This window comes from Sus scrofa, chromosome X (assembly GCF_054392235.1).
Source record: "Sus scrofa isolate SSC_HxYL_T2T_F1_AM1 chromosome X, Sscrofa_HxYL_maternal_Yorkshire_Landrace_v2.0, whole genome shotgun sequence".
Taxonomy (NCBI): Eukaryota; Metazoa; Chordata; class Mammalia; order Artiodactyla; family Suidae; genus Sus; species Sus scrofa.
The window spans coordinates 46624321-46639031 of NC_139401.1; the positions used below are offsets into that span (position 1 = coordinate 46624321).

The 14711-nt window shown below is 52.8% G+C and overlaps 2 protein-coding genes across 7 annotated transcripts in view; both read right to left on the minus strand.

Annotated features, from left to right (window-relative positions):
* Positions 1 to 686: 686 nt before the first annotated feature.
* PIM2 (Pim-2 proto-oncogene, serine/threonine kinase) lies at positions 687 to 5665 on the minus strand. The gene is made up of 6 exons (XM_003360311.5): positions 5427 to 5665; positions 5183 to 5292; positions 4421 to 4471; positions 2543 to 2915; positions 1931 to 2107; positions 687 to 1832 (listed from the first exon to the last, which is right to left on the minus strand). Exons 1-6 carry the CDS (start codon positions 5485 to 5487, stop codon positions 1669 to 1671), a joined length of 936 nt encoding a protein of 311 aa, XP_003360359.1. The 5' UTR covers positions 5488 to 5665; the 3' UTR covers positions 687 to 1668.
* A 1703-nt stretch (positions 5666 to 7368) lies between these two features.
* The window catches only part of OTUD5 (OTU deubiquitinase 5), a 29624-nt gene continuing 22281 nt past the window's right edge, over positions 7369 to 14711 (minus strand). For 3 of the 6 annotated variants that reach the window (XM_085007875.1, XM_085007877.1, XM_085007876.1), the window contains 4 exons: positions 11873 to 12076; positions 10213 to 10414; positions 10011 to 10124; positions 7369 to 9709 (listed from right to left, as the gene is read on the minus strand). In XM_085007875.1, coding sequence (XP_084864001.1) covers positions 9588 to 9709; positions 10011 to 10124; positions 10213 to 10414; positions 11873 to 12076 — 642 coding nt within the window. In that variant the 3' untranslated portion in view covers positions 7369 to 9587. Of the gene's footprint in view, positions 9713 to 10010; positions 10125 to 10212; positions 10415 to 11872; positions 12077 to 14711 lie in introns of all 6 variants that reach the window. The other 3 variants (XR_014835368.1, XR_014835367.1, XM_085007874.1) reach the window with 3 other exon arrangements.

Here is a 14711-nt window from a genome sequence, read left to right on the forward strand (position 1 = left end):
AAAGGCCAAAAAAAAAAAATTAAAAGCAAGGACAGATGAGAAGGGTAGGTGAGCCAGCAGGTGAGAGGCTTACAGGTTAGCTTTTGAAACCAGGAAGAGAGTACAGCTGAGATCAGGACAAATGAAATCACGACAGAAAAGGGCAGGGAGGGTAAGTTAAGAATTGAAGAAATAGAGATGAGAGGGTTGAGCAGGTAAGAGGACAAGAGAGGGGCGGAAAGGTAGGGGCAAAACAGGTGACTACACTTTAGACGTCACTGAAAAACGGAAGAGTTAGGAAGTTTCCTTGTCGGGGCCCAACCCCCGACACCGCCCTCGCCAGTGCCTGAAAGGGCCTTTCTTCTCAAATAGGGAAGGGATTTATCTTCTCCCGTGGGATTGGGGAAAAGGAGCAGATCTTTCTGCCTCTGAGCAGTCTATCTTTGGAGGTGTGTCCCAGACATCTTCAATGCCTGTAGTATCTCCAGAGAAGCCCTTCTGCATGCACTGGGTGCTACATAGGAGCTGACGGGAAAAATCAAGTTTTCTTTGTGGTCCTACTTAAATGACCCGTGAAAGGGCTTCAGGACCACACCACAAGACAGGCTTCCCTCGGGCACAGGATAGGTCCAATCCATCTCCCTCTTGGCTCAGCATTCAGTAGACGCTCCGCAAATGCCTCACTGCATCTACAAATGGCCAGTCACTTCTGATTCTATTACGTTTATTAAATAGTGGGTTTCCACACATGGCTTTTTAAATAATCCAGGCAGGGGGAGAAGGGAGAGAAAGATACAGTTGGAGCTCCCCTCCCCCAATACATAAGTATTTACATTTCAGCAACTGGACAATCCTGGCTCAGAGGGAGGCAGCGAGAAGCTGAAAACAAGGTGGAGGGTGGGGCCCCAGGAGAACAAACAACAGAAAGTATTTCCCCCGCCCCATCCCCCCAAAAACCATCCACCCCATCCTAGTGGACTGTAGTAGTGTCCGTCACCCATTCCTTCCCAAATCATGAAATTAGGGTTCTCCTCACCAGAATAAGAGCACTTGGGATAACAGAGTAAGGGTCCCCTCACAAAGAAAAAAAAACAACAAAACAACAACAACAACAAAACCAAAAAAAACCCAACCCCCCCCAAAAAAAACCCCAGCAACAACAATAGGGCTTACCTCCCCCAGAATATTAACAACCCTGGGATGAGGTAGGCAAGCAGCTTTACTGAATAGGGGACCCTAGGCTAAGGGAAAGGGTCCCTTTGCTAAAATAAGAGCTGCTGGGGTACTGGAAGGAAAGCACCCTTGCCCAAGTCAGAGCATTTGAACTAAGTTTGGGTGGTGGTAGCGGGAGGTGCCAGTGTAGGGGTTACTACTCATCAGAACAAGAATCCTGGGGGCTCAGAACAGAAGTAACTTAAACCAAATAAACACCCTTAGCAAAATGAGAAGCAAAGAAGGACCCCCTCCAAAATAAGAGACCATACGTTCTGGGAGGAAGGCTCCTTAGCAGGATTGGGATGGGGACTGGGCAAACTTGGCTTATGTCTTCTGATCTCTGATCCCCAATCTCTGATCCTAGTTAACACTGGATTTTTAATGACCTGTAGAACCAGATCAACAGATGTCCATCTATCCCTTGTGGCATGGCCATGGGATGGCTATTCCAACTAGCGGGGGCCCTGGCCAGGATTAGGGCAGTAGGGACCAGGCCAAAGGGGTGGAACCCCCTTTGGGAGTGTTGAGGGATGCATCCTCAGCTGGTGTCTGCATCCAGGGATCCAGCAGAATCTCCTCCAGTGAGGGTCGAGCAGATGGTTTGGGGGCCAGGCATCGGCGAATTAGGGCACAACAGTCTGCAGATCAGAAGCACACAAGAGATTAGCAAGCAGTTGGGGGCACCAGTCCCTGAGCAGGATGAAGTCTGCTGGGCTAGGGTGGGTGACAGCCTCACCTGGGGAGACGTGGGCAGGGAAGTGGAGCTCAGCCTCCAGAATCTCCTGGTCCCTCTCAAAGGGAATGTCCCCACATACCATGTCGTAGAGGAGGATACCCAGGGACCAGACAGTGGCTGGGAGTGCATGGTACTGGTGACGAGAGATCCACTCTGGGGGGCTGTACACCCTTGTCCCTGCACACAAGCCAGAGGTTAGACCCTTCTTTGATAATGCCCTTCTCTTCCCCAACCCTCCCCGGGAAAGTATGGTCCCTTCACTAGAATTAAGAGAACTCGCTATTACAGGAGTAGGGTCCCCTCACCAGAACAGAAGCTCAACAGAACAGAAGCATTTAAAAGGTACAGGAGGCCCTCGTGACCAGAAAAAGAAGACTCAGGGCAATAATAGGACCCCCTCATCAAAATAAGAGCACGACACAAGATCAGGGCACTGTCAGAAGATGAACTTTACTAGAGGGCAAGGCTTGAAAGTCCCCAGTGTTAAAAATCAAGAACCTTACAAAGGTGCACTCTAGATCAAGGGTTACAGAACACCCCAACACTGGAGGTCAAGAGGCAAAAAAAAAAAAAGGTGAAAAATCCCCCCACAAAGATTTAGGGAAGCCTTACCATCAAAGTCAGTGTAGGGTTCATCATGAAGAAGGGCGCCGGAACCAAAATCGATAAGTTTGGCGCAGCCCCGGCGGAGGTCCATCAGGATGTTCTCATCCTTGATGTCACGATGGACAACTCCACGGGCGTGGCAGTGACGAACGGCTGCCACTACCTGGGCAAAGAGGCAGCGGCTTCGGCCTTCGCCCAAAGGGCCCTGCTCTGTGATGTAGTCAAAGAGATCCTGGGCAGGAAGAGGCCGCTCGAGGACCAGCATGAAGCCCTCTGGTGTCTCAAACCAGTCAAGCAGGCGGATCACACCAGGGTGTCCACCGCCTGCACCCACCTTCCATAACAGTGCCACTTCCAGTGGGCACGTGACTGAATCTGACTGCGGGGGGAAGCAGGGAGAGAAAAGAACACAGATGTCAGGTTAGCAGCTTCAAGGCCGACTTCTCACCTGAACTGAGGCCAATGATGAACACTATTATGTAGTAATTTATCTGTTTTGCCCACTGACATCTCCGAAGAGATTAGAATACTACCTTACACACAGTAGGTGCTCGGGCAATGTTTGTTAAATAGATAAAAGCACTTTTACTTTTTGTTTTTTTGGGATTTTTTAGGGCCGCACCAGCGGCAAATGGGGGTTCCCGGGCTAGGGGTCCAATCGGAGCTACAGCTGCCGGCCTACGCCACCGCCACGTCAGATCCAAGCTGCATCTGCGACCCACACCACAGCTCACGGCAACACCAGATCCTTAACCCACTGAGCGAGGCCAGGGATGGAACCCGCCACCTCATGGCTCCTAGGCGGATTCGTTTCCGCTGCACCACGTCGGGAACTCCAAAAGTGCTTTACAGCTTTGGGTCTGACACAGAGCCAGCACTCAGTAAATACGATTATGGTGTAATGGTTTGTCTGTTTTGTTCACTGACATAGTTCCAACTGTAGAAAGGTGCCTAGTAACGGGGTAGGGTTCAATACATATATGTTAAATAGGTGAAAGCAATTAGTAGAAAGGGACTAGAACGAAAAGCGCTCTGAACAAATGTAGTAATTTTGCCAAGTGCCTAGAATTTGTTAGAGAGCTAAAAGTGGTCCATTGCAAAGGAACTGGCACCAAGTAAGAACTCAATAATGTCATCGACATTTTGTCGGTCGCCAGGCACACACAACCGTGTTGAAGTACTTAGTGGGACTTGGCACACAGTAAGATCTTGAGGTGAAGCCACGTCTGAGGTATACAGTTGGTGCTCGATAAAAGGCATTCGCGTTGCCGGCCACAAACCCCGCCCCATTCTAGAAGCCTTGCGCGGGCACGTGGTCCACCCGAAGCAGCTCTCCGGCCTGAGGTGGGGCCCTCTCCCGGCCGGTCCACTGACTTGCACAGCCGCAGACCGGTTTTCTCACGGTGATGGAAATTCTGCTGCCGCGCAGGCGCACCTCCTCCCTCTGGGCCCACAGCCTGCGCAGGCGCAGTCTCCCCAGAACCCGCCAGGGGGCGCTCCCGCCCCTACAACTTGCCCAGACCCGCCCTGTTGTCCGTCCGTTAGCGCTCTAACGGCAGAAGAGAAGCAGCCACCGTCACCATGGCAACCAGTGACCTCTGCCCCTCTTTCCTCACCAGCATGCCCCGCGGGCAGCCCCCGAGGCAGTGTTTGGAAGGAGGATGAGAAAGGAGGGTGGGAGGGGAGAATCCAGGGCTCTAGGGGAACTGGAGTGAGTCAGAACTGTATGGAGGTGTGGATGTCACCACAGGGGAGTAAACATGGGCTGGTAGGAGTGTTCTTCTCACCGTTACAGGGCCCAGAGAGTCATACAAACCATAGAAAGGCGAAATCCATCGTCAGAGATGGCGTCGCCAGGTCAAAAAGGACTCCAAAGATACTCACCAAGGGGGACCAGCCCAGCACGCGATTCCGGGGGATCACTTTGATGGCCACCTGAAGAAGTGAGCTGAGCTGAAGGGGCCAGCAGAGAACCCCCAGACCCCTCCCAGTCTGGACCCTCTTCGCCCTAGTCTTTCTGGTCCCAACCACTCCACGCCGCAACCTCAAATGAGCTGGAGCTTCTCCCCTGCCCTCCAGGTCCCCAGAAGCGAGTACACCTCTCCCACCATCTTTGGCCCTGGGCTCTCCCCCAGGCTTCAGGACCCCTCGCTCCGGGTGCGGAGTTCTGAATGTCCTAACACCCCAAGCCCTCGATTTCCCCAGCCCCAGGACTGTACGGGGGTGGGTTCTGATCCTCACGTCTCCATCCTGGACACCTGCCTCCAAAATCCCCCAAATCTCAGCTCTGGGTCCCCACCTTCCCACACATATACACCTCTCCTGGATTCCAAGGTCTAGAATCCTCATGATTTCCCCCCTCCCCCACTCCCCAGTCTCACTCTCGGGACCTCCACAATCCTTGCCTTGAACCCACCGCTCCGTTCCCCCCACATACCCACCTGGACCGCCCCCCCCCACGCCCGCGCGTCTGCGCGCGCACCCGCGCGCGCACCAGGATACCCCCAGTAACCCGGATCCCGGCCTTCATGACCCTAGCACACGCACATTGTACGCTTATTCTCTGGTCAATTAGCATCCCAGCCCCCGGGCTCCCGCCGCCGCCACACACACACCTGGCCCTCCCAAGACCCTCGTGGTGGATACCTGGAGTCGGTCTGTGACGCGATGTCCTGCGAAGACGGTGCCAAAGCCCCCCTTACCCAGGAGGGGGCCGAGTCGGTACTCGGCCTCGAACGCTTCTCGATCCTTGCCTCCTACGCAGGCGGAGGCGGGGAAGTCAGGGTGGCGGCGTGCAGAGGCCGGCCACGACCCTCTCCCCCTCCCCCCCGCGCCGCCCTCAATCACCCCAGCCCGCCCGGCCTGGTCGCCGTAGGGGAGCCTCTCTCACCTGGCGGCGGCGTGGGGGTCATGGGGGCCACGGGCAGCCCCTGCAGAGGCTTAGTCAACATGGAGGAGGAGCTGCGCAGATTGAGCCCGCTGAGCCCGCAGGGCGTGGACGCCCGGGGCAGCGAGGCTGGGGAGCCAGGACTGGGGGGCGCCAGGGTGGAAGGTAAGGAAACTGGTGGCCCAGAGGCGCCGGCAAACAGCGCGATGTTAAGATTCGCCGCGCGCGCCAGCCCCGACGCTACTGAGACAGGGCACGCGCCTCCCGAGAGAGTCGCCCCGGGCGACGGCCCCGCCCACTTGGCTTTGATCAATCCGGACGCGGCACCTGCTGCACCCCAGCCAATCGGAGCCAGTCCTTATTTGCATACCACCCTCAACGTTCCAAGCACCCTTATGCAAATACATGCCCGGATCTTCCTCGGGGGCGGGGCCTGCATGCAAATAAGGGGGGCGCGCGCGAAGAGGAAACTGGTTATGGGAATCCCTTTTGCAGCAACCGCGTTTGTTTTGGTTGTTGCGCAGGGTTGTTTTTATGTAAGTGTGTGTACGTGGATATATAAACTTAAAAAAAATTCAATGCACCGCCTCCTTTTCTAGGAAGTTGCTTTGCCGCCGCCGGAGATAACGCCAGGCCTTCTAAGGCTTCTAAGAATCCCGGCCGGTCTCCAAAGGGTGCTCCTCACACCAGAACCAGAGCCCTTTAGGCGACTGGCAGCCTCCGCCCGGAAACTGAAGCTGAGGATCCTGGAAGAACCTGTTCAGCCGTCAGGGAGGGCTAACCTCCCTCACCACCGTGGGAGGAGCACTGGTCAAGGGCAGTGTTCCCACACCCGGAGGCCACGGCCTGCGGGCTGTTTGTGCAGCCCTTAACCTAGACAGACCTGCCTAGACCTGGCTGTGAGCCCAGTCAGCAGATCTAGAATCTGGAATGGCGAATGGGGCGCGCGCGCGGGGGGGGGGGGTTCTTGGGGATGGGAGCAAGCCAGAGTGGGGGTGGCTTCTTGGGCATGCTTCCGGATGAGAGAGACGGACTGAGAGAGCTCCGGGAGGTGGTCAAGTCACAGATTTGGGGAAAATAGCTCTCGTGCCGCAGGAAGAGAGACAGGCACTCCAAAGACACACACAGAACTGCCGCGAGAGAAATACACAAACATGTGCCGCCATTCATGTGAGCTTGTCCTAGACACACATGCAGATACCTACTGTCACACATAGACAGACATCCACTGTCAGGCAGGCATGCTGCCAGAGTCAAGTTCCAGAATGACACTCGAGAGATGCACTGTTACAGAAAGGCACTCCAGAGAGATTCACATAGACCTACATGTAACGAGGACACAGATATGTCCTGCCAGACACACAGCCAGAACTTGTGACGAAGACACTGGCACCATCAGACATGCAGTGTCACAGAAAAGACTTGTACTGTTCCAGAAACGAGAGACCCAGAGTCTGACACAGGAACACACACAAACACTCCAGAGACACACATGCACTGCTCCAAAGCCAGACATATACTTAGGTGCTAGAGCAACAGATAGGCAGTGTCACAAAAACAGACATGGACAGATCCAGTCACAGTCACAGACACACACATACAGCAGACGTGCAGCGCCGTCACTGACACTGTTCAGAAATAGCTACCCAGAGTCTGTCACAGGAATACAAACGGACGTGCACCCTATCAGACAGAAACCACACGTGCACTGTCACGGACAGACCCACACAGACATGCACTCATCTCAGAAACAAACTGTCAGAGACAGAATCTCACACCCAGTCACCATCTGACACACCTGGAAACAAGCCCTCGTCACACACACAAACACACACACGACCAGAGAAACACTCTGTGAGAGGCACATAGACTTGGACTCACCACAGTCACACAGTCACACACACACACACACACACACACCCAAAAAGCAAATACACACATGTACTCTCCCTTATTCATCCAACATTTATTAGGGGTCTACTGTAAGCCTGCGAGGCCCTAGAAGGGGTGCAGATAATTAAGAGATACACAGATAAGCCAGGCATCACAGCCCTTGCCCAGGAAGTTGATAGTACAGTTTACTGGGGAAGGAGTAGACATATTTGTAGATAGAAATGAGAATGTAGATGGGGTCACACAGGGCTTCTCAGAAGGAGACCCCTCTACCCATCTTGAGAGACAAGGTTGGAGGCTTGGGACAGGGGAAGGGCAAATTCCAGGCAGAGGCCAAGGAAACTGGACAGAGAAGCAAGATGAAGTAGGCAGGGGCCAAATGGTACAGAAACGTCAACATTAGGATAATAAATAAGAACACCTGCTAACATTTGAACTCTCAGAATGTGCCAGGCACCGTGCCACCAAACATTATGTTGACCATATGCACTCTCGATGCTCACACCCAGAGTGTGAGGTAGTAGACATTAATCACCCCCATCCTACACACACGACACTGGAAACTCAGAGAGCCTGTGATTTGACCAAGGCCACACAGAAAAAGCTGATAAGGTTTCAAACCAACTCTCCAACACATGTGCTTGACCAGTGGCTTCCACAGGGACACCCTGCGGACAGCCACACCCTCACCCGCAGAGCTGGACACACATTCTTCCACAGGGGCATTCTGGAAGGACATCAAAAAGACAACTGACAAAACCCGAGGGCCAGCCATCCTTCTCACCTTGGCTTTACCTCTAGGAAGGGCAGGGAAGGAAAGTGTCAAGAGAACTGGGGAACACGAAAAAAAGGTTTAGCTGTCCCCCAGTTTCTAAAACCTGGTGGGGGGTCGGGAGTCCCCTCTGGTCACTTCCACTAAACTCACGTTGATATGCAGTGACCGTCGTGCCTGTCCAAAGCACTTCCTCATCAAACAATCACAAGAGCAAACATGCTGGGGTGAGAGGCAGGCAGAGACACTGGAAGTTCGGCTCCTGCCATCGAGCTCTCAGTTCGAGGCTCCCATCACACCCCAGGAAATGGGCTGGGCAGGCTATAGCCTGGGCCGATACTGAGGCTTGGGCAGTTGGCCAAGACAGGTGATAACAGGTCCAAAAGGTGGTTTAGTAAACTGTGAATCAAATATGAACTCTGGGCCCCCAGAGAGACCCCACTGGAGAGCATGTGGCCCTTCAGAGGTCAAGCCAAGGCCTGTGCCATCGCTGCCTCTGACCAGAGGCCCACCCACCCCCTGCCCCACACAGAACAGAGGCGCTCGGGGGAAACTGACATTTGGTTTTATTGTGCCAAGGACATTACAGATGGCGGATCTTGTTGACACCTGCAGGGCATGGGTGCCCCATCTGCCGATGCTGCTCCCACTCCCCACACTCAAATCCTGGGTGGCGGCCATGATCCTCAAAGGTACCCCACCCCGAGATTCCAAAGACGGGTGGTGGAGGTGGAAGCGTAAGGAATGCAGCGAGGTCAGAGTCTCATTGTCCAAAGCCCACTTGACACCTGCTCCCCCTGCCCTCCTACCTCAGTCTGACTCACACTCTAGACCCTGCCCACCTCCACAGAGCTGGAGGCCAGGGGCAGCAACCACATCTTTGTGCCCCGTGGCCTGCCTGCCCCCAAACCAGAGAGATGCCACCTTCACAGAGCCAATGCTGTTGTCTACATCACTTTTTGATTGGTTGATTTTATAAGATAAAAGTACATTTTAATAAAGAAAAAAATTCAACATTGAAGGCTCAGACATTCTTGGGGGTACTGGGAAGGGTATTTCCCACTTCTTCCTCCCACCTCCCTGGCATCATTGTGGAGGTGGGGTGATAAGTTTCTGATCTTGGAAGGAATGGGGGACAGGGAGACTTTCCTCTGTCTGAATGTCTCTCTTCAGGGGCTGCCTGGCTGCCAGTTGGTTTGTCTCTGTGCCTCTCGCCTACCTTCAGCACCCTTGCCCGAGTCCCCTGTGGAATGCAGGGATGGTGCTGTGCAGGGGGCAACAGGGCACATCAGCTGGCGAGGAGACGGGTGATGATGGTGGTGGCAGCGATGAGAGGGCGCGTGGGGGTGGGCCAGCCAGAGGGAAGTGGGGAGGAGCGAGAGGAGGGGAGAGAGGGAAGAAGGAATAGGCAAGAGGGAAGAAAGCCAAAGAAGGTGGGGTGGCACTGGAGGGCAAGAGTGGTGGGGGTTGGGAGATGGTCTCCAGTCTCTGGGTCTCCATCAACTCTTGTCTGGGGGTGGGTCTCTGTGCACTTTGTTTTTCTTCATACTGTCTAGGTATTCCTGTTGGGACACTGCCAGCACCGATGCTAGGATCTCATCATCATCCCAGTCGTTCAGACCTGCTGGGCAAAAGGAAGGGAAAAAGGATGACAGAGCGCTTGAAGCCTGCCTTCTCCTTGCTCTGCCAATTCCTGACTCTGGAGAGCTCCCCTTCAGGCCCCCATCACTCTTTTGTCTAAGCAGAGGGCTCCTCTGGGCCTACAAATCCCCCCTCACGTCCCCTGTGGGACAGCCCCTTGGGCCTGAAAAATTCTCCTTTCCTGGAAGATGGCCAGAGGCTCCAGGAGCCCCCTTTCAGGACTTGCTGCTGCTTCCCTCTCTCCCCGGCTGGCCCCTGGGCCCTAGGCAGAGGAGGCTTACCAAAGGCAGAGGGGGACATCTGCTGAATGAGGGCCCGGCATTCCAGAGCAGGGTAGAGGGACACGAGGGGGGAAGTAGCCCGGTCGGCCCCTGTCGAGAACTGGCTGCTTGTACCTGGGGCAGACAGACAATCAGAGGCAGGGCCCATGACCTAGGCAGGCCCTCCTAACCCCTGCATGCTACCTGTGAGCAAGCCACTAACCTGGTGCACAGGGCGAAGGAGGTTTGGCAAGAGCTAAGACAGTGCCTGGGGAAGGGGGCTTGATGCCCAGCTCAGCATGTAGCTCAGGGTGCTCGGGTGACGAGGCTGAACTCCGCTGCCGCGGGGACCGGCTGGTCCACTCCTCCAGACCACTGGAGGCTGCTGCTGTGGCAGAACTGCATGTGGCGCTGGCTTTCCGGGGCTACGGTGGGGATGGAAGAAGAAGTAAGGACACAGTCACGACCCTCCTCTGCTCCATCCCCAAAAGGCTTGCTCCCTCCCAGAATCCTGGCTATGACACAGCTTCCACATAGGCCACCCTCACTAAACCTGGTCACAAAAATGGACCATGGGATGAAGGTAAAACTCTTTCAGCGCCCCCCAACCTCACACCCTTAACAGCCAATCTGACAGGAAACCTGTTACTGCCACCTTCGAAACAGATCCAGAATCCAGCCCCTTCAGCAGCCCCCAGCACTACTGTAAAGAGTCTTCTCCTTGCTGGTCCCGGGCTTCCAACCTTGGCCCTAGACTCCACCCTGCACTCAGTGGTAAGAGGGATCCTAAGTCAGATCCCATTCTTCCTCTGCTCACAACCCTCTCATGGCTTCTGCCACATTCCGAATAAAAGCCAGAGTCCTCACCAGAGCCCACAAGCCCCTTCCGATCTGGCCCGCCACCTTCCCGGCTCCACCTACTACTACATCCTGTCCAGCCACAATGGTCTCCGGGCTGCTTCTGACTCACACCACGTGTGCACTTACCTCAGGGCCTTTGCTTCCGCTGGCCCTCTGCCTTCCCTGACATAGGACCTAATCCCCTCACCTCGGCAACTTTTGCTCAAATCTCACTTGCTCCGAGGCCGTGACATGCTATTGAATACTGTGAACTCCCTGCTCCACTCAGCCCTACTCCTCCCCCTTCCCAACCAGGCTCTATGTCTTTCATCCATAATACCTTGCAACTCATGTATTCATTATGTTTATCATTTTGTTCCACCCTTCATAAATGTAAGCACCCCCAAGGACAGGGAGCTGCGACGGCCTGCCTCACCGATGTACCCCTGTACACAGAGAACAATGCCTGGCACGACCCTGCAATAAGTATTTGTTCAACGAATTACTCAGCTCTTGCCAACATCTAGTCACTCTCAACTTGTGATGCCTCAACTGTCCATATGCCCGGCTTCACTTCCTGCCTCAAAAATTCAACCTTTCTGTGGGACGACAACCAGAGCCCGCCACCTTCACTGGCCTCCCAGCCAGGGTCAGGGGCCCCACTGATGCACGCTGTCTCCTTCTGCAGAGGAGATTGCTGAGGGTGGAGTGGGCAGGACTGATTTTACATCCTTGGCACAGAGCCTGGACACAGTAACATTTAGCGAAAGCTTGACCCTCTAAAACTACCTACGAGGCCTGCATGTTGTGACCAGTGGCTGCCCTCCCCTCCCTCCTTTAAAGAGCTTGCTCTGCACAAGTGCTGAGAGCTCTAAGGCGCAACACCAAGACCAAGACCAAGGTGAGGTACGGATAGGGCTGGGAGCTTCCTTCTTTCCTAGATGTCAAAACTACCTAATTTTTTTCTGCCTGGTTGGGGGAAAAACATAGGAAGTGAACACGTTCCTTGGCTGGACCAGTCAGTCACACAGCCCAGGACCGACCTGGCTGGGGCCACGGACTTGGCGGGCCTGTTTCTCTTGATCCCGTAGCCACTGCAGGTAGGACTCCCGAGCCACCTGCTCCTCAATGGCCTCGTTTGTGGCCTCCCAGTCTGTGGCCCGCTTCTTGTCTTCCAGCATCTGCTGTTCAATCCAGGACTCCTCCGACGTCTTTATGGCATTCTTCATCAGGGACTGCTCTGCAAACTGCAAGGAGGGGAGGAACAGGGATGTGCAATGACACTCAGAACGCCAGCCAAGAGCCAGGCCTGGCTAAGGGAGGTGGGCCCACAGGCCCGGAAGATTGGCGACAAGAAAGTAGGTATTCTTACTAAGCACCCCCCTGGGAAGGCTGCCTATTGATCAAGGACTGGGGGAAGGCAGGCTTGGGATGTGGGACTTGTCATTCCACACGCCTACACTTAGAAGCCCTGGTCCTAACCCCGAGAAGACACCTCAACTGAAGGACTAAGTCTGGGGCAGTCAGGTGCCCTCCAGCCAAGGACAAAATTAAAAGAAGTCTCACCCAGCGACGACTCACTTGCTGAGGCCTTCCTCACCTATACCCGGATGGGACCAAGGAGAAAAGATCACCTGAGAAGTTAGCAGCACATGCACAGGGTGGAGGGAGTATTGGGGCACTTAAGTGGACAAGAGGACCGTGTCAGCATGGTGTGGGGGTGCTATGAGTTGTGCGACACTGTACGAGAATGCCCTTTGTCAGGCTGTGAGACAAAATAGGGTTTTTTTAAAAATGAAATAATGAACAGTATCAGTGTGTATCACAGGGAATAAATGTAAGTATCATTCAGTGAAACTTTTTAAATTTTTTTATATAATGATTTTTATTTTTTTCCATCATAGCTGGTTCACAGTGTTCAGTGAAACATATTTGAATGCATATATACACACCAATGTGTGTGTGCACTAATTAAAGATGTAAGATGTAATTTTTTTACCCGTGGATAACAGTCCAAAAAAGTACGTAAAACTGTTAGAATAAGCCAATTAAAAAATGGGCAAAACACACAACTTCATCAAAAAAGATATACAGGAAGTTCCCATCATGGCTCAGAGGAAACGAATCTGATTAGTATCCATGAGGATGCAGGTTCGATCCCTGGCCTCGCTCAGTGGGTTAAGGATCTGGCATTGCCATGAGCTGTGGCATAGGTCTCAGATGTGGCTTGGTTCTACTGTTGCTGTGGCTGTGGTGTAGGCCAGCAGCTACCGCTCTGATTCGACCCCCAGCCTGAGAACTTCTTTGCGCCGCACGTGCAGCCCTAAAAAGACCAAGAAAAATTTTTAAAAAGATACACAGCTGGCAAATAAGCACGTGGAAAGATGCTCAACACCACTTGTCATTAGGAATTGCAAACTAAAATGGTGAGGTGGAGTTCCCGTCGTGGCACAGCGGAACTGAATCCAACTAGGAATCATGAGGTTGTGGGTTCGATACCTGGCCTCGCTCAGCGGGTTAACAATCTGGCATTGCCATGAGCTGTGGTGTGGGTTGCAGACGTGGCTCGGATCTGGCGTTGCTGTGGCCGTGGTGTAGGCCAGTGGCTATAGCTCTGATTCGACCCCTAGCCTGGGAACCTCCTTACGCCATGGGAGCAGCCCTAAAAAAAAAAGATGAGCTACCTATTAGTTGAAGACGGTAAGAACGGAAGCTTCATGTAGATACAGATGGTCACATACAGAAATATTTCTAGGTATGTATATTAACACACAAGTTAGTATACACACATATACCTCCTTGCTGTCAGCTGAAAGGGCCTAGAAGCAAGGATACCCCAGTAGCAAGGAGCACACTCAGCACCCAGATCTTGATTTCTAATAGCATTCTCCAACAAAGGAATAGGGCTCCTTGGAGAAATGGCTAGTTCTAGGACTGGGGCAGGAAATATACAAGATGTACCTGGAACACCTTCCAGTACCAAAAATTAAGTATTCATGACAAAAACCAAACAAAAAAACCCAAGAAACACTCCCCCAAAACACCGCCACAATGATGGAGTATGTCAGAGATGCAGGAACCAACCAAAAGAGTTCCCAATAGCCAAAACTGGAATAATGTTGAGCACCAAATGAAAAGAGAATTGGATTGTAACCCAAAGTGTAAAAGGTATAAAACAAACACCCATCAGCCCATGTTAATATAAATGACTGAATAAATTAATAAATGGAGGCTAAGAGGCAAATCTCCCTTGCAGACAAGGTCCAAATAATTTACGTAGATATTCCGTCCTCAAGGAGATGGAGCATAACCCCCAAGTATTAAGTGTGGGCTGGACATAATGACTTCCTTCCTACCACATGGAAAAGGGGGGTGGGGGGGGAGAGTAATTGTACAGTGGCGAAAACTTGACAGACACTACTTTCTGTCAGGTGATCAAGGTCAACATCAACAGTTATAAATCACAGTCACAGTACATACTGTTGATGCGATGGGAATGAGCATAGCGCTTCATTCACCACCGTGACCGTCCGCCCCAAAGCCATAAACCCAGTCTCCTCCTGAGAAAAACATCAAATTCCCAAAGAGAAACATCCTACAATATACCTAGACCAGTACTCCTCCAAACTGTCGGGGCCACCAAAAATAAAGAAAGAGTGAGAAACCATCACAGACAGGGGAGCCCAAGGAGACATGATGACTTCAGTTAATAATAATGTATCACTACTGGTCCACCTAACTGTAACAAATGCACCAGTCATCTGATAAATTAAATAATAGCAAAACTGTGTGCAAGGAGGAGGAGGGTACATGGGACCTCTGCACTATCTTCTCAATTTTTCTGTAAATCTAAAACTATTCTAAACAATTAAGTCTATTAAA

Coding starts and splice junctions, on each gene's coding strand:
- PIM2 (XM_003360311.5), bottom strand. CDS start 5,487: ATGTTGACTAAGCCTCTGCAGGGGCTGCCCGTGGCCCCCATGACCCCC. Junction 4,472..5,182: donor GCGTCACAGACCGACTCCAG/GTATCCACCACG, acceptor TCACTTCTTCAG/GTGGCCATCAAAGTGATCCC. Junction 2,108..2,542: donor ACCCTACACTGACTTTGATG/GTAAGGCTTCCC, acceptor GCTTGTGTGCAG/GGACAAGGGTGTACAGCCCC.